Source organism: Plasmodium vivax, chromosome 7, assembly GCF_000002415.2.
Source record: "Plasmodium vivax chromosome 7, whole genome shotgun sequence".
Lineage (NCBI taxonomy): Eukaryota > Apicomplexa > Aconoidasida > Haemosporida > Plasmodiidae > Plasmodium > Plasmodium vivax.
In genome coordinates, this window is record NC_009912.1 from 74597 (window position 1) to 100097 (window position 25501).

The 25501-nt window shown below is 41.2% G+C and overlaps 6 protein-coding genes across 6 annotated transcripts, besides 28 other annotated features; 4 read left to right on the forward strand and 2 right to left on the reverse strand.

Annotated features, from left to right (window-relative positions):
- The first annotated feature begins 476 nt into the window (after window positions 1-476).
- Window positions 477-503: a microsatellite.
- A 103-nt stretch (window positions 504-606) lies between these two features.
- Window positions 607-654: a microsatellite.
- A 1115-nt stretch (window positions 655-1769) lies between these two features.
- On the forward strand, window positions 1770-4714 carry PVX_098630 (tubulin alpha chain, putative). The gene is made up of 3 exons (XM_001614526.1): window positions 1770-2053; window positions 2445-2565; window positions 2904-4714. The coding sequence occupies exons 1-3, from the start codon at window positions 1992-1994 to the stop codon at window positions 4080-4082; spliced, it is 1362 nt and encodes a 453-aa protein (XP_001614576.1). The 5' UTR covers window positions 1770-1991; the 3' UTR covers window positions 4083-4714.
- Window positions 2784-2807: a microsatellite.
- Window positions 3023-3052: a microsatellite.
- Window positions 3475-3498: a microsatellite.
- Window positions 4223-4245: a microsatellite.
- Window positions 4513-4537: a microsatellite.
- Window positions 4635-4654: a microsatellite.
- A 297-nt stretch (window positions 4715-5011) lies between the features above and the next one.
- Window positions 5012-5065: a microsatellite.
- A 177-nt stretch (window positions 5066-5242) lies between these two features.
- PVX_098635 (hypothetical protein, conserved) lies at window positions 5243-10302 on the forward strand. Its single transcript, XM_001614527.1, has 2 exons — window positions 5243-5656; window positions 5806-10302. The coding sequence occupies exons 1-2, from the start codon at window positions 5459-5461 to the stop codon at window positions 9835-9837; spliced, it is 4230 nt and encodes a 1409-aa protein (XP_001614577.1). The 5' UTR covers window positions 5243-5458; the 3' UTR covers window positions 9838-10302.
- Window positions 5561-5586: a microsatellite.
- Window positions 5913-5970: a microsatellite.
- Window positions 6153-6172: a microsatellite.
- Window positions 9422-9445: a microsatellite.
- Window positions 10200-10224: a microsatellite.
- Window positions 10303-10828: 526 nt separating the features above from the next.
- PVX_098640 (60S ribosomal protein L32, putative) lies at window positions 10829-12740 on the forward strand. The gene is made up of 2 exons (XM_001614528.1): window positions 10829-11709; window positions 12232-12740. The coding sequence occupies exons 1-2, from the start codon at window positions 11623-11625 to the stop codon at window positions 12538-12540; spliced, it is 396 nt and encodes a 131-aa protein (XP_001614578.1). The 5' UTR covers window positions 10829-11622; the 3' UTR covers window positions 12541-12740.
- A 111-nt stretch (window positions 12741-12851) lies between these two features.
- Window positions 12852-12875: a microsatellite.
- A 722-nt stretch (window positions 12876-13597) lies between these two features.
- Window positions 13598-14929, reverse strand: PVX_098645 (TBC domain containing protein; the record flags this gene model as incomplete). The annotated part of the gene is made up of 1 exon (XM_001614529.1): window positions 13598-14929. The coding sequence occupies one exon, from the start codon at window positions 14927-14929 to the stop codon at window positions 13598-13600; it is 1332 nt and encodes a 443-aa protein (XP_001614579.1).
- Window positions 14556-14591: a microsatellite.
- Window positions 14930-16293: 1364 nt separating the features above from the next.
- Window positions 16294-16338: a microsatellite.
- A 472-nt stretch (window positions 16339-16810) lies between these two features.
- On the reverse strand, window positions 16811-22453 carry PVX_098650 (adapter-related protein complex 4 epsilon 1 subunit, putative; the record flags this gene model as incomplete). The annotated part of the gene is made up of 6 exons (XM_001614530.1): window positions 22184-22453; window positions 21518-22037; window positions 21321-21392; window positions 17580-21092; window positions 17170-17265; window positions 16811-16954 (listed from the first exon to the last, which is right to left on the reverse strand). Exons 2-6 carry the CDS (start codon window positions 21605-21607, stop codon window positions 16811-16813), a joined length of 3915 nt encoding a protein of 1304 aa, XP_001614580.1. The 5' UTR covers window positions 21608-22037; window positions 22184-22453.
- Window positions 16918-16959: a microsatellite.
- Window positions 16972-16996: a microsatellite.
- Window positions 17822-17845: a microsatellite.
- Window positions 18276-18311: a microsatellite.
- Window positions 18327-18354: a microsatellite.
- Window positions 19038-19064: a microsatellite.
- Window positions 19614-19636: a microsatellite.
- Window positions 19668-19703: a microsatellite.
- Window positions 20483-20535: a microsatellite.
- Window positions 21462-21498: a microsatellite.
- A 1287-nt stretch (window positions 22454-23740) lies between the features above and the next one.
- Window positions 23741-25475, forward strand: PVX_098655 (hypothetical protein, conserved). The gene is made up of 2 exons (XM_001614531.1): window positions 23741-24806; window positions 24983-25475. The coding sequence occupies exons 1-2, from the start codon at window positions 23989-23991 to the stop codon at window positions 25077-25079; spliced, it is 915 nt and encodes a 304-aa protein (XP_001614581.1). The 5' UTR covers window positions 23741-23988; the 3' UTR covers window positions 25080-25475.
- Window positions 24985-25008: a microsatellite.
- Window positions 25476-25501: the final 26 nt, after the last annotated feature.

Sequence of the window (25501 nt, forward strand, 5' to 3'; positions counted from 1 at the left end):
GTGCACACGTGTTCCCAATCCCGTTCACAATATTTTCCCGGTTTAATTGAGGGTAAAAAATTCAGCAGCGCGCGTGCACATATATACGTGTATATACACACTTTTGCATTTTACAATATTTACAGACACGCGTGCAAAGTGGGCGCTCATACCCAATGGCACGGTAACTTCATTTTGGCGAAATAAACGTAAAATGTACCAAAGTAGAGTTTATTACACTATTTAACACTCTTTTTGCATAAACCACCGTAGCATTTGCAAAATAGGACTATTTTAAATGCAATTTTGTCCGCGTTTTGAAGAAAAAAAAATGCCCACTTTAGCATTTTTTAGCAACCACTAGCACACACAAAAGGGAAGAAAAAAAAAAAAAAATTAAAATAAAATAAAATAAAACCTTAACGTGTCACAAAATGTAGATATATTTAAAGGTCAAAAAAACGTGTGCAACTGTCTTCGGGGAAATTATCACTCGTTTGGAGGGGAAACAAAAAGGAAGGAAAGCCTCAACAATGCAGTGAAATATACATACACCTGTATTTCTTAAAAAACAACTAACAGTGAAATTAAAAGCGGAAGTAGCACTCTTTCTACTTTTTCCTTTTTATTATGAAAACTGGAAATCCTTTTTTGTGTGAAAAAAAAAAAAAAAAATACATTTTTTTACCAACAGTTCAAAAACGTTCACAAGTTCCGATTTATTGTTATTATCAGCGGGGGACACTACATTTCCTTTGATAGAACAAAACGTAAAATACACACTATGCAATTTCTGTTAAAAAAAAAATAATAACCAAGGATTTGTTAAAAAGCACGGACTTTGCCGTTTTCGCGTCACTTTTTAACACCTTATAAGCATATGTAGGGTTCCCATTGTTGGAAAAAAAAAAAAAAAAATTCTCATGTAAAACGTTCATGCATAAGCACATACCGTTAACCCGCCCAAATTTGTTTACACAATTTTGTCGAAAGGGGAATAGGGAAAAGGCCTGCAAAAAGTACATAAAAGTGCAAATTTCACCATTCATTTTTATAAGAACTTTAAGTATCAAAAATATGTACAACAAAAGCAGAATTTTTACGAACTTTTGAACATTAAATAATATCCTGACCGTTTTGTCTGAACAAATTAAATGGGGAAGGGGGAAAAGAACTTAATCCAACGCACCACTTAGCCTTATATCCTGACAGAATTTTTTTTTTTTTTTTTTGTATTTATTTTATTTGCATTCTTACATATGGAGGTAAAAAAATAAAACAAAATAAATATACACGCTTACACAAAATTGGAATAAAGAAAAAACCATTTCGTTTTCTTTTTCTTTTTCTTTTTTTTTTTTTTTTTCGTACATTTCCAGTGTATATAAATATGCTAGTGGAAAACATGTGAAAAAAAAAAAAAAACTCATGCATATACATTACATATACGTATACACTTACATATAATATACATATATGTTCAACAAATAGGCACAAAACAGTATGTAAAAAAAAAGGGAAGGAAAACTTTGAAACATTACTTTGTATTTGTATACAGACTTTTTTTTCCCTCAAAAAAATCTCTGCATGGAAATGTACCATATTGATATGTACATACTTATACATACGTGCGTATGTGATTAAGCAAGCGTGTATAATACCTGCGAGTATCACTTTTTTTTTCCTCCCCCCCCCAAAAAGAAAATATTCGTGTACATATCTGCGCCTTCACTGTTTTGAGGAATTGCATAAACAACGAATTTTTTGCGAGTAATTAGTTATTATGTTTTACAAGAATTAAAAAAAAATTACGAAGCACAAAAATTAAAGCATATGTAAAATAAGCATTTACGTACGTACACAATAATTAACCACGCAACCCCCTTGTACTTTTGTTTTATGTACTCATTTTACCTCACATTCACTTTTCCATTTTGATATTTAGTATTTATTACGTTTTAAAAACGATTTATTTTTTTTTTTTTGTTTTATAACCATTCATTCATATAAAAATGAGAGAAGTAATAAGTATTCATGTAGGACAAGCTGGTATTCAAGTTGGAAATGCTTGCTGGTAACCAAAAAATAAGAAAAGAAAAATGTGCTCACCTTGCACACATCATTCGTTTGGCTTATGTGCGTTACCACCAAAGTTGTGCATTTTTTTTTTTTAACATCGTGCCACCCCATTCATTAAAAATGGGAAGAGCATACGAACAGTCTCCTTAACGTGCACCCACTTTTTATTTTTTGTTCACACGAATAAGCACACACTTGTGTATTTGTCTGCATGCACGCATGCCATATTTACATTGCATATTTTGTCCTTGTAAGATATGTTTTTTGCGTAGTATCTGGTTTTGGTTGACCTACCAGTTAGTGCATCCTACACCCGCTGCAAACCGTGCGTATAAACACAATTGCACTCTTATACACCCTCTGCACACCTCGCTACCACCTCTTAGGGAACTGTTTTGCCTAGAACATGGAATACAACCGGATGGTCAAATGCCCTCGGACAAAGCTGCCAGAGCAAACGATGATGCTTTTAATACCTTTTTTTCAGAAACGGGTGCAGGAAAACACGTAAGGAGGGAAAAATAGCTCAACCGTTGGTTAACTCTGTTTGCGCGTATACTTCCGAAGAATGTGCGCTCTCCAAAGTGGCGCGGATTTTGCGCAAGTCGAAATTTGTTCGTCCCCTTGTGTTCATATCGTACGCGCATTGCGCACGAATAGTGCGCATGCTAATTGTAGACAAATGAGTAACTTTCCTGTGTTTTATCATTTTTATTTGTTCGCGTGCCCCAATGTAGAATGAATTATGCACGTTTGGTCGCCCGAGTGGCATATGCAAACGCATACATACGTACATGCATTTGCGCATGCGTATACATATTCGCCGCTCTTCCTTATCGCCTCAGGTCCCACGTTGCGTCTTCGTCGACCTAGAGCCTACCGTTGTAGATGAAGTGAGAACAGGAACATATCGTCAGCTGTTTCACCCTGAACAATTAATATCAGGAAAGGAAGATGCAGCAAACAATTTCGCAAGGGGTCACTACACCATAGGAAAGGAAGTCATAGATGTGTGCCTAGACAGAATTAGAAAGCTAGCCGATAACTGTACAGGTCTACAAGGCTTCCTAATGTTTAGTGCTGTTGGTGGTGGTACCGGAAGTGGTTTTGGCTGTTTAATGTTAGAAAGATTATCAGTTGATTATGGAAAGAAATCGAAGCTGAACTTTTGCTGCTGGCCATCACCTCAAGTATCAACAGCTGTGGTGGAACCATACAACTCGGTTTTGTCCACCCACTCTCTTCTAGAACACACAGACGTAGCGATTATGTTAGACAATGAAGCTATCTACGACATATGTAAAAAAAATTTGGACATCGAAAGGCCCACTTACACAAACTTAAACAGACTAATAGCGCAGGTCATTTCTTCGTTGACGGCTTCTCTCCGATTTGATGGTGCCTTAAATGTGGACGTTACTGAGTTTCAAACGAACTTAGTGCCTTACCCACGTATCCATTTCATGTTGTCCTCATACGCTCCAGTCGTCAGTGCTGAAAAGGCCTACCACGAACAATTATCAGTTTCAGAAATTACCAATTCGGCGTTTGAACCAGCAAATATGATGGCCAAATGTGATCCTCGTCATGGTAAGTACATGGCTTGTTGTTTAATGTACAGAGGAGACGTTGTCCCAAAGGATGTCAACGCAGCTGTTGCTACGATTAAGACGAAAAGAACAATTCAGTTTGTTGACTGGTGCCCAACTGGATTCAAATGTGGTATTAATTACCAACCACCCACTGTTGTCCCTGGGGGAGATTTGGCCAAAGTGATGAGAGCCGTCTGCATGATAAGCAACTCCACCGCAATTGCTGAAGTGTTTTCTAGAATGGACCAGAAATTTGACCTCATGTATGCTAAGAGGGCGTTTGTCCACTGGTACGTTGGAGAAGGCATGGAAGAGGGGGAGTTCAGTGAGGCCAGGGAGGATTTGGCCGCTTTGGAAAAGGACTACGAAGAGGTCGGCATCGAGACCAACGAGGGTGAAGGGGAAGACGAAGGATACGAAGCGGATTATTAGGGAGCGTGGCGTGAGCGGGGGCCACAAACGAGTTAGTTGAGCCCAGCACGCGCAATGAGCATATGTATATATATGTATGTACATATGTACATATAATGTATGTACGCACGTTGTGCTGCCCACTTGAGGGTGTAAAAGTGTAAGCAAAAAACAAAAGAGGCAGTTACCACCCACCCACCCCATCTACCATGTGAAGCCAGTGCAAACAACAATATGTATCATAATTATTTCATTTTTATATGTTTCCTTTTTTTTTTTTTTTTTTTTTTGTAATAAAAAAAAATTTTCAATTAAAAAAAAAATTAGATGTAAGCGCGAAAAAATTTTTAATACATAAAAATGTATGCACACATATTTACGACGTTTTTACATATGGAAGAACTAATTCATACGTACATTCTCACGTACGCATACATGTGTATGTGCCCACTTCATTTCCACTTCGTGAACGTGCATGTGCACGTGCATACTTCCATGTATAAGCAAACGCATGCTCATACATAGTACGTATGCGTACGTATGTGTAAATATATGGATATATATATGTACACATGCCCACCTGCCAATCTACCCATCTGCCCACTAACTCTTTAGCACTTGTTGTAAAAAGCGTGCCTTTTGAGCCAATACACATTTCGGTGGAAATAAGTAAAAGAAACAATTTTTTATTTTGCCGACCTTCGCGCATATATGTGTGAATGCACATGTGAGGAGGTATGAACGTGCAAACCTGTAGGAGGAAAAAATAACAAAATTGAGAAAATGTTAAATACCGCTGTTCGTCGCACTTTTGAAGTAAAGACGTATTGTGCGTAAAAGGTTCTCCAAATGGATATGTAGGAGTCGCGCATCCTTCCGTATAACGGGCTTTCTTCTTCAATGTGCCTTTTTTTTTTTTTTTTTCTGCACGCACAATGTTGCCAAATGGTATATCGAAACAAAATTGTGTAGTTACACACAGTAAGGGGGAAATATCATTGTCTACGCGCGTAATGTTGTATACGCACGTGTGGTAATCCTGCTGAATCATTCCCATGGTGTTGTTAAATAGGATTAATATTGTGACAGAAAATCCTGGTGGACGGATTTTGACTTAACATATGACACAATTTGGTGTAACATTTGTGGCTTTTTTTTTTTTTTTTGTTTTTTCTTTTTTTAGCTAGTAACACTACTCTGTTGCGCGAACGGGCAATGTGTGGCGGCGCAAATGGGTCGCCTAAATTGATTGTACGTAAATTTTATCTTGTTGTTTCTCCCATTTTGTCGTTGCACCGTTTGGCGCTTTTTTGGTTAGCTTGTTTTCCTCGGTTAGTTTGACTTCCTCGGTTAGCTTCGTTTCCCCGCACTGCCTCGAAAAGGAAGTGCCCAACACAATGAAGGCATCCTTCCGCGCGGCCTGCGCGCTGCTTCTCCCCCTTTTGTGTAACGGAGCCCTCGGGCAACTTGTGTCCGACAGCAGGATATTCCTGAAGAACAAAGACGCGTACTGCCTATATGCCGAAAACGTTATTGAAAATAACAAATTTGAAGTGGCTGCGGATGACTGCGACAAGTTGGCACACGGAAATGAGGTAAAAGGGGGAGTACACACATAAACGCGACTGCCTATGCACATCTGCTTTCTTCTCCATGAGAATGGCTACCCCTGTGTGAGATTTAGCCCCAAAAGTGACACACGCGTGAGACAACAGCACGCCACGCCTATTCTCCCCATTTGCAGAGCCAAATCACCTGGCTGTCCTCCACGAACGGAAGACTTAGAACGCAAAATGGACTGTGCCTAAAAACGTACAAAAACTTCTTAACCGTTTCGACTTGCTCCCCCGATTTGAACGACAAGTCGGAAATGTGGAAAATCGATTCGGAAAAAAGACTCCGAAATGAAAATAACAGTTGCGCTCAGCTAGCTGGGAACAAATTATTTGCCTTCACTTGCAATGACCTATCCACAAGGGAATTCGAAATTAAGCTCTTTTCCGAGGACGAACTGAATTTTATGAAGGCAAAATATGCACACAAAAAGCTACAAAATGTGAATGAACAAAGTTTGCAAAATTTTCATGCAAAGTCGGAAGTACTCATTAAGAGCTACACCGAAGCAGAAGGAAAAATTAATAAATTTTTAAACACAGAAAAGGAAATGATTAAGGAAAAGGATAAAATTGCAAACTTAATGAGTGACATTAAATCTCTCATAAACACGTCTTCTTCTTTGGCGAATTATGGAACGGGTGCCCTCATGAAAATATACGACAGCATTGACATAAGGAAAAGGAACAATTTGTTGAGAGTTCCCCTCGAAAGTTTAGAAGTAAATGAAGAAAAATTAAACGAATTGGGAATTGAAAGTGGACAAGTCAAAATTGTCATTCAAAGTTTTCTTAACCCTCCAGGTGATGGGAACTACACATTTGTTGCGAAAAATGTGGTAGGTAAGCTCACTGTTAAGGTAGACAGTAAGGAAATTATTTCAAACGCAGACATGGCAAATGAAACAACTGTAAGTAGCTCTCTTGTTCATTTAAACAGAAATAAACTCGTGCCTATATACATCGAGGTGTCATCTGCTGGGGTAGGAACCAACCCACCCATGCCATCCTTCTCATTATTCTGGTCCAGCAAGAACACACCCGAGCAAGTCATAAATTCGCTATACTTGTACACCACTGTGTATGAAAAGGTTTGCTACGCCCCGTTTCAGAAAAAGATAGACTGCGCCACAACCTTCGAGAGAGTGCCTAGGGAGAATAGGGAGTCCCATTTTTTGTGCCCCTCCGAGTGTGCGGCGGAAGGGGCCTACCCTAATGCGGCTTCTCCCAATTTTGAGGCAAGCCCCCCCACCTGCTACGCGCTAACCGCCCGCATGTGCGCCTCCGCAGTCGAGGCAAACTTGCTGCCACCCCAACGCGGCGGCATCATAAAGGTAACGATAAAAGAGCGAACAAACGAAAATGGCACTCCCGAACCGTGTGCCCTAATTCTACCAACGAACATGGAAGACAATACGTTTAGAGGAATCACAGACATCAAGCTGGTAGACATGGACGATTTTTTCCTGAACTATGAAGCGAACAGAAATTTGTATGAAGGGTACACAGGAGTTGTGACGGATGATAAACATTCCCTACTGACGAAAACGGATTTGTCTAAGAGATACATCTCAGATATTGAAATAAATTGTGACAGAAATTTACGAGACAATTATGAATTCAGTTCTGGGTCCTTCATCGTAAAACGGGTCCAGCGACCCGATTTAACAAAAAGGGAAGAAGAAAGCATAGTGGTAGATGCATTTGCAGTGTTTGAAAAATACACAAGTGGGGATGGCACTCCTATTTACCTACCCGGGTGGACAAGAAAAACGTGTAACAATATTCAACTCTACGTAAAGTATAGACAACCGAACGATATGATGAACTACCCATCTTTGCTACTAACCTGCGATGATACATTTGAAGAAATCCATTTTGCTAACGAAAATGTGGTAGTTGCACGGTGTCTGCCCTACTGTCTGCACAATGAAAGGCCAGTTCTAGGATCCTACATCTACGGACCGCAGTCAGCTGTATGCAAATCTGCCATTCACTCTGGAGTTATAACAAATAAAGCAGGGGGACTCATACAAATAAGAAAACTGAAAAATATTACCCAGTCGTTTACTAGCACCATGACAATAACAAGAAATGGCGTCGTAGCTACCATCACTGATCATAATAATAAAGATTCCTACTACTTAACGAAACCTAATGGGTCCCTTTGTAACTTCCCCAGAACATCTCAAAACATTAACGAGTCTCTAAATTCGGACTCCACTGAAGATGCTCTCTTCTCCTTCATCCAGACGAAGTCCTACCTGATGGATGTCCCCCCAGTTGCCCTAGTTCACCGGAAGCACGCCGTTTTGAAGGACCAACTGGTTAACATGCACAATTTGTACAGCACGGAAAGTTACAGGAGGGGATTACTAGGTGGTGGAAGCGGACCTGCGGGGGAAAGTCAGTCCGTTCCACGCGGCGACCATGTCGCTCATTCATCAGATGTAAAGGTAGAGCAAAACCCGCAACTGATGGACTCTTTCACCTCATTCCAGCAAAGCTACGACGCGGAAAAGGGACACCTGCACAAATTGGCAAAAAAACAAAAAGGCATCTTCTCCAACTTAATAATGAAAAATAAACAGATAAACAATTTGAATAAAATCTTGTCCAAGTTAAGAAGCGAACAAAATAATTACGAGACCTTCATCAGGGAGAACCAATCATCCGTGGTGTCCCTCATAAAACAATTTGCGCTAATCACAAATGGAAAAAAAATGATCATAGAAAAATTGGAAAAGGCTCTAGCAGACGTCAAACCGATAACCGTACAGACATTTGAAGAAAAATACAACTCAACAAATATAAATGACAACTACGTCATCATCGATGGTAGGAGTGTAAGCGGGCCATCAAACTGGGCTGTGGAAAGATTCACGAATGGAAACCTCTTTGCGGCTATCACCAATGATAGGCTCATAAAATCAGGAGAAGAGCTATACGCTTCCTACATCCTCCAGAGACACACTAAGCTGTACAAAGGCTTCATCTCCTGCGATGTTAAAATACCATATGAAGGAAACATAGGAATTGTCATCAAATACAGAGACCATAATAATTACTCCAATTTTGTGATAAACAAAAAGGAGTTTTACTTTGTCGAAATGACAGATGGGGAAAGGAGTCCGCCAATTAGTAAAAGGCAAATGAAAAGTTTGCCCTTCCAGCTAGGGGCATGGGCAACACTCTTTATCGAGTTTGGCTATAAAAATGTTAGGGCATACATAAACGGGAAATACGTAAACGGATTTGAAACAAAAAATGATTCATATGGACACGTAGGAGTGGGAATGAACAACTGTAAGGAAAAAATATTCTTCGATAAAATTGTGATCGGTTCTCTCGATCAAGCCAAATACTACAACGGGGCAAGGAAGTCAGTTGCCATTCCTTCCACGAACGATATGGATGATTTCCACAAAGGGGAGAAAACAAACCATTCAAATGAAAAACCAGTCAGCGAAGAAGCTACACATATAGCTAGCCAAATCGCGTGCAAACCATTCACAGAAAGGTGCAACCTCCCATTAGACACGAACTGGATGGTTCCTCTAAACACCTTTTGGAGCATTCACAAAAATTTCGCTTTGAACTCAATTTGGGCAGATCCCAAAAGGGAGGAAGAACAAACGCAAAGTGTTCACCCGGGGGGAAATAACCAAATTGGAAAAGTCGACACAGACGAGTGCTACCTTCACTCCGCGCAGAAACGGAAAGAAGAAGGAGATCTGCTCATCCCATCAATCATCCTCTTAAAGCGTCACAACGTATGTACCAACATGAAATCGTTTTCGCTCGAAATGTCCATTAGCTTAAAACCTTTCACAAAATCTGGGGTCATTTTCAGAGTCCTATCATCTGATGATTTCTTATCTGTCATACTGGACACCACGGAAGTGGATGGAAAATTGTATCTCCTCAAAATTACTAACGGAATTCCATACCAGCTAAATGCACCAACGCATATGCCAATAACCCCCGAAGAGTGGCACCATTTGACGGTGTCCTACGACGGGGAAGGCGTAAATGTCACGCTGAACGACGAACTGGTGGTCAATTCGAAGCTTAACGAACGCAGCACCGAGTTGGGAAGTGTCGGGTTGATAATCCTAACCGGGGAGTCCAAGTTTAAGGGCATCTCCTTCGTTCCACAGTAATTCACGGTAGGCAGTGCACGGACGGGGGTAGGCGGCTTATCCGGGAAAACAAGCCAAGGGTTGGGTTGCCAAGCGTTGCCAACAGTAGGAACGCCGCACTCCGCACATACATCCCTTCCGCGCACACGGGGGAACGTGGAAAAGTCCCGCTCCCCGCGACTAGCCATATTCGGCACACAAAGTGGCCGTCCCTGGCATTAATCAATTTTAAGAAATATACACAACAAAATTGTTCACGCATAAAGGGGTTCCGCAGTGCGCACTCGATTCGTTAATTTGTTCGTTTGTTCGCGTATTCCTTTGTTTATTTGTCCCATTTGTCAAATCCGGGATGGTGTCAATTTTTTTTCCCAGTCGTGCCCATTTACTTGCATACTCTTTCGTCAAGAAAATGCAAAATACGGCTGACCGCATCAACCGAACCAAAACGCAGTTCCGCCCATGCGCTTAAAAATTGTTTGTTCCTTTTGAAAATATAATTTTGCGGAATTTTTACGCCGCCATGTGGTGGCCCCACTGGCTTTATTCCTTCCCTCGGCTGAGGGGAGTACTCGTTTGGGGGAGAATAAGCGGCGCATACAAATGGGCAGCGCATTGGCAACAAATGGGCGCGTAAAAAATGCAACAATACAGCCCTCAAATGCGCTACCCTTGTGGCCGCATTTTGCCAACCTCTGCCGTTTTTCCCCCTTACTATGTAAAACCGATTTTGTGCCATTTTTACATAAAATAAGGGGACCCCCCCCCATAAAAAAAAACACGAACTTGCGTATTTTACTGCCTAAAAATTTGCAATGCCACCGCTGCTCCTCCCTTCGCAGTCGCCAATGCAAAGTGCCACTGCTATACGCGTAAATTTTTTCCAAGGCGAAACGAAACGAGATGTACCATAATGCATATATATATATACCCCCTTGCACTACTGCCGGGGCGTTAAGCTGGCATATTATGTAATACGCCCCACAGGAAATCTTCCCTTTTTGTTGCTTAAAGAAAAATACAGTTTAAGCAATGATGGGCCATTTTTACAAACACATAAATTTCGCTTGAAAAAACATTTAAGTTAAAAACGTACAGTCCTTCCTCCGTTGGCACATTTAAAAAAAAAGAAGCCAATGAGAAGGTTGGCAACAAAAAAAAAGGGGGGGCATTTTTGAAGAAACAAAATGCTGCGTCGCATGACGCGTACATTCACGAAACTATATAATACTGCATACGTAAGCAGCGCCTTTGCAGTATTGCTCTGTACATCTCTTGTGCCATGTTTTGCTTTTGTGCCGGCCCCGCAACTATTAAAAAAATGTTTACCTGTGAGAATTGCAGAAGGATAGCATAACTCAGTACAACATATACGATGCACTTCGCGCTTATGCAATTTTATTTTCGCAAAACGTATATGCTTATATGCATTATGTAATATTATGCTATGCACGTATTGCGCATATGGTAACAAAAATATTTGGGAAGCTGTTAACATAGCGAAGGAAAAAATACCAGCTAAACGCAGATTTGCATATTTTCAACACCCCTCTTATTTAAAACCGTTTAAACTGTTTAAATAATTTATAGATAAAAAAAAAAATATATAATTTTTTAAGGAAAAAAAAAAAAAAAAAAGGAAAGCTATTTCAATCCTGCCATGTAAATTTATATATGTTTTATAACGCCGTGCCAGCAACGCTGTATTAACTTTTGCGTACCTTACTGATTCGACATTTCAACGTTTAGTAGTCCTTTTTTTTGCGAAACGCAATTTATCCAACTACTTATACATAAAAATCCAAAATGGCAGTAAAAAAAGTGGGAAAAATTGTAAAGAAGAGAACGAAGAAGTTCACCCGTTTTCAGTCGAACAGGTTTATGCGTGTTAAGGTAATCACAAGATAGCATAAAAGGAAGGAGAATGGGAGGGGAGACCAAGTGATACTTTGTTTACAACATGGATATATGCCATACATGTGCTCATATGCTCTGTTGACTTGTGCGCGTACGCTTGTGTAACTACGAAGAGGGAGAAACAATTTTGTACACAACTGAGCTCAGCACAATTTGTATGCAGTAGAAACCCAGGGGTGGCGACTAGCAACGCATATTAGTATACCCCTAGTGGAAAATACATCCATATGGCTTATGTATTTCTGACCCAATGTATCACCTTTTGCGCGTACTAATTGTGATAAACACATACATTTTGGAGCAAACCCCCTCCCCCTCCCGAACTTACCTTTTTATAAGCTCATACACATGGCGCACTTATTAGCGTATCCCTTTGTGCGGCATGGCTTCATGACATGTGCACATATCGCGCGCACATTTTTAACGCTTGCATGGACGCGGCCTGCAACATACAACATACAACGTACAACCCCCACCTTCGCTTCCCCCGCCCCGCAGCCCGCATGGAGAAAACCAAGAGGTATTGACTGTCGTGTCAGAAGAAGGTACAAAGGAACGAACTTAATGCCAAGTATTGGCTACGGAAGCAACAAAAAAACGAAATTTTTGCTACCAAATAATAAGTACAAATATATAGTAAGGAATGTGAGAGAAATGGAACCGTTAATTATGAACAACACAAAGTACTGTGTGCAAATTGCTCATAATGTTTCGAGTAAAAAGAGAAGAGAAATAATTGAGAGAGCCAAACAAATGAACGTGTCGGTTATTAATGCAAAAGCTAAGTTACAAAAAACGGAAGAGTAAGCCGCATTTTCGCGCGTTCTGTGCTTATACGTTATGTGTATTATACCCTGGGCAGATCGCGCAGTGTTTATTTTTTTTCCTTTTTGCTTATTAATTTTTTTTTTTTTTTCCCACAAATTTTAATATAATTATAAAAATAAACGTCGAAAAGGAAAAGCGGTAAAAGGGTCACCGTTAAAATAATAGCTGCATTACGGTATAATTAAAATGACAGACCAGCGTCCATGTGGATGCAAACAGAAAAAAGGGGATGCCTCTATATCTTTGGCTCCTTCCCTTCGATCGTTTTCTTAAACGGAGCGCATAAAAAAATTGTCACCCCAACGGAAAGTCGCCACACTTGACTGATTAGCTTTCCTCCCTTTGCCCGCACGTGGAGGTAAATCCTTAATTGAACTCTTCCCCTTCACCACGTCAGCCGCAATACATATCTGCTAATTAATTGGGCAAATGGGGAGAAGCATCCCATTTGGGGTGTAGAAGGAAACCCATTTGGGGTATAAAAAGACACCCACGGGGGGTGTACGAACAACTGTGTGTGGGGAAAAAATATATTAACACAAATAGTATATACGTCAAACAAAAATTTAGGTATGTTTGTATGTTTAAAAAAAATAAAAAAAAAAGGCCATGCGATTCGGCATTTGCAAAACAAGCGCAATACAGATCGCACAACTGACCACACCGCATTGCTCAGCAATACAATGTGACACAATTCGATGGTGCGTTCTACACGCATCTCACATTAACATAAAACATTTGGGTGCTCGTACATCACCCGCAGCATTTATGAAAAGAAAAGGCGCCTTAATTAAAATAAATGCTATATAAAGTGGGCCTGTGGAAGGTACGCATATGTATATTTTGCACCTGGCCATGTGTAAATAAATTTGGGTAACATTATAAATACGAAGTTGCGACTTATTTTAATTAATCTTTCCTTTTTGTCACTCAGCGAGATTGCATGTGGCACATATGTACAGTTTGTTTTGTTTTTACTCTATTTTACTTTATTTTTTTTTCATCCGATTGTTGTACTCATTCTTCTTATTATTCGTCAAATGAAGTCCGCCTCTTCACACTCCCTTTTTTCCACGCTTTTCTTGTCACCTGTTTGGGCCTCTCCACTCGAAAATGCTTTCTCCTTTGCGTCTTCTGGCTTGGCCTTGTTGGCCTCGTCAAGCTGCAATTTGTTCAGCTCCACGTGAAGCGGTTTTTCCGCATGATCCGAACCTTCTGCGTTTTCCGAACCTTCCGCGTTTTCCGAACTTTCCGCGTTTTCCGAACCTTCCGCGTTTTCCGAACTATCCGCGTTGTCCGAACCATCCGCGTTTTCCGAACCACCCGCGTGGTCCGATTTGTCCCCCTGCTCGCTCTGCGTCAGGTCCGCATCCCCGCCGTCGGTGCACTCCTCATCCGCATCGCCCTCGTCATCATCATCCAGGTCGTCCTCCTCCTCGTCGGAAAAAATAATTTCGTCATCCGTCAAAAGGCGCTCCATCTCAATTTGCTTCCTCCTTTCCTCCTCCAGCCTCATCTGTTCACACGCTTCTTCCCTCAGTTTGTCCAAGTCGATGTCTGTCATGTCCACTTTTAACGAAGCTTCAATAATGTTTAGAAAAAAATCTCCAATTTTCTGCGCTTCCGATTTTTTATAATCATTGGGGAAAAGTTTCTGGTCTAATCGCAACAGCGCTAGAAGCTTAGACACGTCATTCGTGTTCATAATTTCTTGTTCCAAAGTTCTGCACAAAGCAATACTATATTTAAACAAAAATATTTCTCCTTCTTTCAACAAGTGCTCGAAAAATAACATAAGCGATTCGAATGTCAAGACGTGCACATTGAGACCAATGAACCACTTGGAAACGAATGCTTCTGGAGTTATCAAGTTTTTTATATGTTCATATAAATTTGGGTGGAAATGATTTAGGATGCTTAAAAACACACGAGAATCCCTCACGTATGCCTTCGGCATTGCCTTAAAATAACCTGGCAAGTAATATCTGTGTAAACCGGTAATAATTTTTACCACTTCCCTTGGTTCTAAAAAAAGCAACAAAAAGGAAGAGATAAAAGATATGCCTTGGTGATAATCATTCGTTATTGGATAAATGGATTGCAGCACTTCGATCAGCAACGATCGATTTTCTTCCTTATTAAACGTCCTTTCAGCGTCTAATTTTATTATCCTCAAAATTTCTTTATCATTGCAATCTTCTCGAATCTCCACATCGATTTCCTCCTTAATGTAACTTAACATTATTTTGTAGAAATGTTCTGCACGCTTGCAAACATACTCGCAGTTCTCTTTGTTAATGTAATTTCCATTTCTCTTCAAAATAGGTGCGTCCTTCTCCTCATCCCAGAAGTTTTTGCCCACAATCATTTTGCCCCAAAATATGCCTATTCGTGCTGAAGGGGTATAACTAATATCCTTTTGCGAGCGTCGAAGCGTTTACGCCGGATTGTACACGTGGTTAAACTGTATTATAAACGTTTTGACTTGATTGCGCAAAAAAAGGTGACTAATTTTTGTGTACGTTTGCTTGATCTGCTATTTTTCCCTTTCTTCCTATGCGCGCTTTTGTTTTTTTTTTGTTTTTTTTTCCCTTCCTTTTTTTCTCTTGCGTTCTTTAGGCTCACTTCTGTTCACGCGCTTTTGCTCCTCCTTCACTTACATTCAGCTTCGGTCAGTTCTTCCCTACTTTGAAATAAACCACGGGGAGAAGAAGAAAAAAAAAAAAAAAAAAAAAAAAGCCTTTTCCTTCTAAACAACCTTGCGGACATACATATTCTCAATTAAGCAACGCTCGCTACGCATTAGAAAACCTCTGGTACTTTTTCTTTATCTTCTTACCCTCAACGAATTCGCCAAAACTGAAAGCGTGCAAGCCGCGAAAATGATATGTGCGCAAGAATGCAAATATCAAATCATACGTACACGTATGTAAAAATGTATTGTATGTACATTTCTTCAAGTACCATGCGGCATTTTCATTTCCCCCCCTTTCAAGCTTAACTTTTTAACCTTTCAGCCGTTCAGCCGTGCAGCCTTTTTTTTTTTTGCAATTTTAAGTGAAAAAGGATTGCGGCTTCGAGCTTTTAATTTAAGAAAAGAAAAGGAGGTTCCTTAAATGGGGAATTAAAAAAAAAAAAAAAAAAATTCACCCTTATCACGTGTATATATTTTATGCGCTTTTTAAATTCACGAAAAGGTATGCTGTGCGACCTGCTAAAATTGTGCCCTTGCAAATAGCCAAGTGCAAATATGAGATGTACAAAAATTGATTTCCGCAAATTATTTTGAGGGGAAAAAACGAAAGCGGAGAAACCCGAATGTACATGTACGAAATGTACTTACAAATGTAGCATATTTCGAGGTATTTTTCTGCGTAAAATGAACAAAGGGAATCCTCTAGCGATGCAATTTTTAAACCTACCCATTTGTAAGTTATGCTAACTTGTTATTCACTTCGCCAAAGCGGATGCCCTATTTTATGTGTACAAATGCACGTACAATTCTTTTACCATATAAACACATTTTACCGGTAAACGAACGGGTGAACGTCACCCCTGAGGTGATAAGTCCAACAAGCGGTTTTTCATTTTTTCATTTTTTCCCCTTTACTTTTCCTCGCTTGTTTGCGTCGTTTCACCCCGCGCTGTTCTTTTCTTTGCAAAAATTAGGACTGGTAAATTAAAAAAATATTCACTGGGTTCAGTTCGTTTTAAAAAGAAACGCGCATACTGTATGCATACATGTACGTACATGCGTGCTACGTGCAGGTGACCTCAAAGGGCGGCTCAGTTACACACCCGAAGCGCACTTCTTGTGTACGAAAATGTTTTGCTTATCATAGGAGGTAAAGCAGCATAAACACATCTCACTAAAACAAAATGCGCACATATAAAATGCTGATGCTCCTCAATAATTTAACAAAAAAAAAAAAAAAAAAAAGGAAAGAAAAGAAAAAAAAACTCGTACAACAGGGGAGTAAACAAAAATGCATACAAGTCTGCCCTACATGCATACATATGACAAGAACTCATACGTGAAACAAATTTCTCAGAATGTCAAAGACGCTGTCAATTGTGCTGAAGGAGGGGGGAAAAAAAAAACAAAAAAATGATAATATCAAAATTGAGTAGCTGTTAACCGCCTCACTATTCAAACGGGAAACATAATTACCCATGCGGTGAAAAAACACAGCAAAAATACACATTCGCACAAACTCCTTAACGACAGCGTCGCGCTTCACGTTGTGCCTTACCTAATTTCAGCGGACTTCACTAAAAAAACTAATTTGTTTTCCTCTATTTTGATTTTTACCAACACTTTGTTGCTGCTGTAAATGCAGGAAGTTAGGGCTTCCTTTTTGCTCACTTCCACCACGTTGGCGTTAAGGTTGTTCTGCAAAGGGGGGAAAAAAAGTGACAAAAATGGGTCGCTAAAATGTTACGCCAAAACGTGACGCATAAACATCGCGCAGCGTGGAAATTAAAAAAAAACAGAACAGGATAAAAGACACATGTATGCAAGCTGCCCGACTGTGCCACGCAACTGCAAAGCGGCTACGGAGCAAAAGCAGCGAAGGCCTCTTTCGCCCCAGTGGCAAAACGCCGTACCTCAATTTTTTTAATTATCTGAAATATGTTTAACGTTGCCGTGTTTAGAAAAACGGCCTTCTTCTGACTGCTGATGCTGTTCCACAGATTTTTGTCCTAAAAAAAAAATTAAAATGACGCAAATGTATGCGGCGCACAAGAGGCAGTAAAATGACACACATTTTCGTAAAAACAAAAAGACCACCGCGTAATGACGAAGCGCGTTGAAAGTTAGCAGCACGAGGGGAAAGAATCATTTTTTCAACTCTTTTTCTAAATGTGATGTTTGCAAAAATGACCACAACATGTGGTGAAAAAATTGGCGCGTTTTTCATTTTCCCTTTTTCTCTCCCTCTCTCCCCCTCTTCATATGGCTCCCCCCTTTTAACTTCGCGCCTGTGAGCGCAATTAAAAAGGTATTTCGAAGGTACCTCCTCTTTGCAGCTCCTATTTTCCTCTTCTTCCTCCATGAAGTCCCTTTTAGCAGCAGGCTCGTTCAAATCTAGCATATCAAAAGCACACTTCGATTTTCTCATTTCGTCCAATTTGTTTGAAGCGCTTCCCAAAAGGTTCGACGAGGAGTTTTTCTTTTCCACCTGTTGACTGCTCGGTGCAGCAGGTTCTCTTCGAAACGGTTGACTGCTCAGTGCAGCAGATTCTCTTTGAAACACCCTCGAACTTTTCCTCTCAACAAAGTGCTTTCCCCTCTCGTCAGTCCTGCTCTCATCCGATTTGGAGTTAAAATAATTCCTATTGGACAATAATGAGTGGCTCTTTTTACTTGAAAAACTGGAAGAGTAATTATTTCTCGAATAGTCAATTGAAGAATTGTTTGATATTAGACCGTTAAACAAGGCAGCCGCCATTTTTTCCTTCTCGGTTAGCTCGCTATGTGCTGCGGCTGCATTGCTGTTCGAGTGGGAGCTCTCTTGTTTGTAAAAAGAACTGCTATTGTTATTGCTGCTGCTCTGACGGCTATGCCTGTAATCCCTTACGTTGTGTATATCTCTTTCGTCGAACCTTTCGTAATTCTGATCGTAGTAGTCCCCTAAGTTATCCATTCTTTTTTCATTCCCTCTTCCGTCGTTCCCTGGTTGGTGACTGTCGTCATAGTTTCCTTCATTTTCCACTGCTTCGTTTTCGTCCTCATCCTCTTCTTCATCCTCTTCTTCGTCCTCTTCTTCATCTTCTTCCTCGTCGTCTTCTTCGCCCTCCACTTCGTCTTCCTCCTCGTCCATCTCTGCTCTTCCCTGTTCACCATATCTGCTACCATAAAAAAGTTCATCATGGTTTTGTTCCTCCTCCCCCGCCTCTTTATCCTCCTCTTGTTCAATTCTTCCGTGTGTGTTGCCAAATTGAGGGTGCCTTTTTTGCCCATCCTTTTTGCCTACTTTATTTCGGTTCACATTTTCATGGCTACCTTTCAGCTGATAGGTTGCCTGGTTATCCCTTTTTTTCTTCTTCTTTTTCTTTTTCTTTCCATTTTTGTGGCTATTTTTCTCATTATTCTTCTTCCCTTCAACTTTGCACGTTTCCTTTGTCCATTTTTTGGGGCCCACAACATTAAGCTTAAATGTTTTTTCCCTCTCTTTTGGGTTAGCAGTGTTATCCTCCAGCGAAACATGCGCCTGTGTGTCATACCTGTAACTCCTCTCATACGCGGATCCACTATTCGACGTGTGGAAGGTATCAATGTGTATTCTGTTATTGATTGGTAATTCATACGGTGTGAAATTGAGCACGGGGACGCTGCTCTTCGCTGATTCGAAATTGGTTTCGCTTTGCCTTAACTCCTTCGTTATGTAGGCCTTCCCTCCACTTTTCAAATGTTTTTCCACCAAGGGATTTAAAAAGGACAGATTTTCATCAATAGCCATTTTCTGCCTACTCGAAATCGAGAATACATTTTTGATTAACGTAGGGTTATTTAAAATGGATTCGTATTCGTAACACCTCTGTTGCAAGTCCGTAAGTTTGCTGTTTTTGTATTTCTCGATTAACTTCTTCGCAACGATGTGGTCAGTCACATTGTTGAAGCAGCACAGCTTAAAGATCGCCGTAATGATGCAGGACTTGACTCTATCTGGGTTGTTAAAAGTTTTCTCCAGACATTCACATAGCAAATCGATGATATCTTCAGTTGAGTAATTTTCTAAATCGCACAGGTAGCTATACTCTCCTAAGACCCAGCAAATAATTTGCATCAAAATGAAGGGAATGTTTTCGTTATTTTCCAGCATGGTGATGTACGTGTTCACGGCATACTTCCTCAAATTGTACACATCATCGTTTATTTTTTTTTTTTCTTTCATTTCGTTTTGATTATTTTCTCGATTGGATGCTTCCCTTATGTGGTTCTCACCACCATGGGGGTTATCTCTTGCGAATTCGCCGCTATTCCCATCCCGGGTGATCGCCTCCCCCATGAGTAGCTTCTCACTGTCATCGAGTGCTACATTTGTATCATCTTGCCTCAAATCATAATCTCCACAATTGGGTTTATCTTCTGGATGGCCGCTAACTCCTTCGCCTGTGGGAGTTGGCTCACTCAGGAACTCGCCCCTACTGCCCATCTCTTCGATGTTTAAATAGGCCGCATTTGCGCTTTCCCCCTGATTTTCGTAAGGCACGTTGCTATCGTCCCTCTTGCGATGATCGTCATCGCCACTGCAAACCTCCTCATTCGCTTCGCTGCGAACCAAGTCGTCTCCAGAGTCCGAATCCAGACACATGGAGCTGTCCTTCAACAGCTTAATAAGGGAATACGAGTAACTCTCATCGAGCAATTCACCCACGGACAAAAACAACGAGTTGATGGTATTCAAAAACCAAATGTCATCTGGGGTGTACCTTTCAATTAACTGAATAATTTTACAAGCCAAGTCATGCTTAAAGTGTATGTCTAGCGAATTCTCCACGTGGAATAACAGCTTATCCACAATTACTTTAACATTTAGAGGGTTGGTCATCTGGTACAACAGATCTAACGTTTTCATTTTTAACGTTTCGTCTTTGTCTTCTAAGCAGTCTACCACAGCTAGCTGGTGCTTCGATGCATACATGGGGTTAATCTTCACAATCAGAGCTAATCCCGTAACGCCAACGTACTTAAGGTTATGATTATCTGAGGAGATAAATCTCGATATAGATAATGATGCCAACTCTAGCAAATGATGAGATGGGTATATAGTAGCAATAGTTTTTACACACTCGTATATAATGGCATAACCAACGTTTATCCCAAAGTCGGCTCTCTGCATGGTCTTCTGTAACACTTCGTACATCTGTTCTGATATCTTTTTATTTGAGTATCCCAGAATTCTAAAAATGGCTAGTATTTTAATTTGAATCCATGGAGCGGGGATTCTATGGTAGTCGTAATCCTTGGGTAACTTATTTTCACATATCTGCTTGAGGATAGAAACTAAGTATGGCACTAACTTTATGCAATAAGAAATTTCATTCTTGGCAATGCAAAATATCAAATTTAATGATGCACCCATGACGGAGGGGTCGACATCGCATAGAAGCTTCTTCAAAAAAATGTCAATTTCTTTTATCAAAGATGGATCTATTAAATACATTTTATGTAACAACATACACACTTTTTTTCTTATCAATTCGTTTTTATGATTTAATAAATTTTTTATAATTGGGAATATCGCTGGGATCATTTCACTGTTTAGTAATTTACACACACAGTTTAGGGCTGCCCAGATTTCCAAAAGGTTGTCGCTTTTTAAATCCTTCTGTATTGTGTTAATTAGAAGTAGCATCAATTCGTGGTCTTTGTTTAGGAACAAATTGCACGACAGGTAGCCCGTCCTCTTGCACAAAATGTTCTTCTCGTGCGCCAGCTTAACTGCGTGGATGTATGCGAAGGAGGCGTCGTGCCCCAGCATTTCGATGTAAATCGCCCTGATTAGGTATTCCTTTATCTGTTTCTGCGGGGGGGGGGAAATAAAGAGGTGTGCACCGGGGGTTGAAGCGGGTGTGAATTGGGTAACCACACGAAGGTGTATCACGTATCCACACACATGCGCCTCTCGCGATAGCTATCTCTACAAAGGAGCACACCGCGCAACTCTCTCCCGTGGGAGTCCACACAACCATGTGGTTCACTCCTCCTTTGCCACAGCTCAATCCCTCCACGTGTTCGCACGGAAACCTACCACTGACGCATTCGGGTCGGCAAACCTTGTCTTGAGCAAAACGATCTCATTGCATATGATTCTGTCCTCCTCCTTCGCGGGGAAAAAAGGCAGCACGGGGATGTGGGCATGTGTATATACATATATATATGCGCTATGTGCGCACGTGCGCGCCCCCAATGGGCAAGACCCCGCACAGCCGGAGCGGCACAGCTCACCTGCTTCGAACGGGCCTCCCCAATCGATTTGGCTAAATCGAAAAACTCCTTGGACAGACATGATCCCGTGAATCCAAGCATCTTATACATTCATTTAACTTTTGCTCTACTCTACAGTTCTCTCCGTCTACAGGTCGCATATATCGCCAGTTTGCCCCTCTTACCCTTATACTATGTGCAAACTCTTACTGCTTTGTATTTATCCTTGTTTTTCTTCGCAACCTCTTACCGTTCAATTTGCTTTATCGGGTGCTTTCCCCAAGCAGTCTAGCGAATGAAAACAAAAAAAAAGAATAGGAATACACCTACGCCTGCGGTGGGAACCCTTCCAATGGTGGCAACAGTTGCGGCGAAGGTAGCAATTCAGGATGAGCTCTTAAAATTCGAAATGTTAAAGGAGGAGGGACATACAAACAAATTAGTTACATCATTTTTCTGTTCAGCGGTTCAGCGGTTCAGCGGTTCAGCGGTTCTGCGGAAGGTGGTATGGCGGATGCACAGGTCGTCGCGAGTTTTCCCACTGAGTTAGGATGGGGGAAAGGGGCGTGTAAAGAGGGCCAACTGTGTAGGGGATAGTCGCACACGGGCTGGCAGCACACAGGTTAGCATCACACAGGTTAACCACCATATTATAAGCTGGTAAACACCCCGCACGTATAAACCTACTTTCATGCACGCGCGTGGCTACGAACGTGCTGCATAAGGTATGCCTGCATAAGCACTGACTTGAACGGGTGTGCCCCTTTTAACGCATAGGTACGCACGTTGGTATGCAAAACGGCACGCTCACAAATTATCATCTCAGAGGAATGCCCAGTCATCTATTCACTAACGCGATGGTAACTCTTCTCCCATGTAATATTTTTAACTTTGAAAACGTTGAAGGGGCAACTTGCTTGGGCGCATAACACGGAAGGGCATAAATTTCGTATCGATAAAAAAAAATGCACATCTTGTGTATAACACTTGTTAAGCGCGCTTGCGGCAGAAAAATAAGCAAAGGCGAAAAAAATGGAAGCCTGGCAAAAAAAATTGCCAAGGTAGGCATAAGGCATATTTTGCTCTTCGTGCGGAACGCATGTACGAGATGTGCAGCACGATCGATGCGGTTGGAGGGCACTCCCATTTCGTTACGGTTAAATTGAAGAAGAAAAAAAAAAAAAAAAAAAAAACACATTTAATAATTGTCATATTTATGGCTTAAACAGAGTGGTAACCCTTTTCTCAGCAATTTGTTTTTTTTTTTTTCATCCCATTTAAACCACTGCAACGTTTTAGCCATTTTGAAAAGCGCAATTCGGTCAAATTGCACATGTAGCTGTGTTTCTTTATGCGTGATCAAAATTTTTTAAAGGTAAAAATCGACATGGGTAGGCCCTCCCTGATTTTCCTTTTCCGCGTTAAATGGGCAAATTATGGCGAGTCCATCGAAAGAGGGGGAGAAAAATGTGCATACAGGAAGGGCTCCACAAAGTGCACGTAAAAAGTGCGAAGGGGAAGTCACACGGCCAGTTCCACGCCCATTCGAGTAGTACCCACTGCGCCGTTGGTAAAGTTTACACGGCTTCTCTCCCTCATCCAATGAACAAAATGTTTTAACCGTAAGCACTGTTCCAAAATGGGAGCACAACCGATTAGACAACGCTCATTCTGCATCGTGAAAGGGATAGTTACGGAACACCCTTTTAGGGGCATATCGTCCAAAGCACATTTTCCATTTGACCGGCGAATAGGCTCCTTGGCAACGTAGCCTTAAAATTGCAAGCCACGCGAGAGTGAGAAGGGGAAGCCTGAACTGCGCAACGTTTCGCGGGAAAATGCTGACCTAAGAAATGACATTAAATATCGGAAGCACATTTCGTGGCACGTGTGTGAATACGCCTTTTGTTGTTCCCTGCGAGAAGAAATGCACACGTGGGTCGGCTACCCCAGCGCAATGTTGTAAAATGTGCATTCGTTTTGTGGTCATTGACTGGACGCAGGAGTACGTACTGCCCTATGTTCGCTCCACTGCTTAATCACAAAAAGGAGTCCTCACTTCCACGCATGATTTGACATTACCACATGTCCCATAGCACCATTGTATGTCCACCCCCCCCGTAGAGTTTTTTTCTTCCACCTGGTCATAGTCATGTACGTACACGCAAATGAATACCCCCCCTAGTTTGCACAACGTACAATTAAGGAACAAAAAAGAAAAAATAAAATGAAAAACTCCCACACGGGTAAATGAACATTGTAAGGGTTCCCCCCAGTTCGTCCACCAAATTGTGCTTACCAAAATTGGTTGAAATTTCCTCCTTAAAAAGTTACCATACAAATCGTCTCTGAATGGCTAAGCGTTAGTAAATTTATGCAATCCCTGTAAACTTCTTTGCATCTATCGCCAACACGCATCTCTCACGCCATACGTTTCTTCTGGCACATTACCCACACCGTCTGCCCCCCTTCTTCTACCCACCGCGCCAACCATGCATTCGATCAAATGGGCACTCCCCATCCTTCTACTTAACATCCTCCTGAGTAGAAGCGCCCCCATATTCTTTAACAAAAATCTGGACAAATGGACAAAGGAACTTTTAAAGGTCTCAAAAAATGAATACAGCAATTTCGACGAAGCGAAAAGTTTGGCCAATAGAAAATATTGCGGTCAGTCCCTTAAGCACTTGGCAGGGTTAATCTTAGACAAAACGGATAAAGAGGGAAAGCTAATCATTGAAGGGTCCATAGTTTCCAGTAAGCTAATTTTAAAATTAGGGAATATAAAGGAAAAGGAAATAAGCATACAGGATATACTTCTGCCAATAGAAACATTGTCCAGCAAATGCATTAACATACGACAGGGAAAAAAAAAGGATGATTCTACCATTCTGTGTTTGGCTAGTAAAGTCCTGAGGAACTTCTGGGTCAACTCTATCACTGATGCGGTTTTGTGCAAAATGACCAAAAATAGGGGAAAGCTGCCTGAGTATAACTACGCCCAGGGGGGCAATGGCAAAGAGGATGAAGCGGATGAAGAGGGTGAAGCGGATGAAGAGGGTAAAACGGACGAAGAGGGTAAAACGGATGAAGAGGGTAAAACGGACGAACCAAGCGAACCACTAAAAAAGAAGGCAAACACCCAACAGAAGGAACAAAACCTAGCTAAGAAAAAAATGATCAACGAAGAATTCGACGAAGAACAGGAAAATGAACCCAAGGGACTAAAAGTCCGAATTGCCAAAAGTACATTCGGAAGCCCGCAAGTGAAAATCAACGGCAAAAGCGTCGACGAGGTTCAAAAAAATGGGTAACCAAAAAAAAAACACATGTGCATCTCTGTGCATGTATTTGTCTTTACACTCCCCTGTGTACATTTTTGCCAAAATGAGGCACCCCAAAAAAAGTCAGCACTGTGGCAGCGTCGTTCCGACAGTGTATCCACAACAGGGTGCCCACTTCGAGTCGCCTCGCCTTTCCCCCTAGGTCTGAGAAAGGGACGGACGAAACGGAGAACCAGGACAAGGATGAGCCCATCGAGTCGGATGAAACTGGTGATGAAGGAGATGAGGAAGCAGAATGAAGGGGGAGAAGAGGCCCCCCATCACCCTCGCACTTTCCCTTACACCACTTTGCCGCAGTTTAAATTTGTACCCCCATTGGCGTGTCCGGCTCGCATGCAAAAATAGCCCAATGTACGACACATGCAGTAGGGTGCCAAACGAGTTGTTTCTCTAGATACCTGTTAAATACACCTGCCCGCGAAACTGCGCTAAATGTTTGTTCCTCCGTTTGGCTATTCCGAACGGAACTTGTCATCACGAAAGGTGCAAAATGAAGCAGCCCTTATTTGTTTTTTTTTTTGTTTTTCTACACATCTCAAACGTGACTGCTTCGCACGAACAAAGGTGTGTGCTGCCCTCCAAATTTGGAGGTGCCCCCCTCGCTGCGGCTCATTTTAAATGTTTACAGGTATGAGCAGATACGGCCACATCTACGCATAGC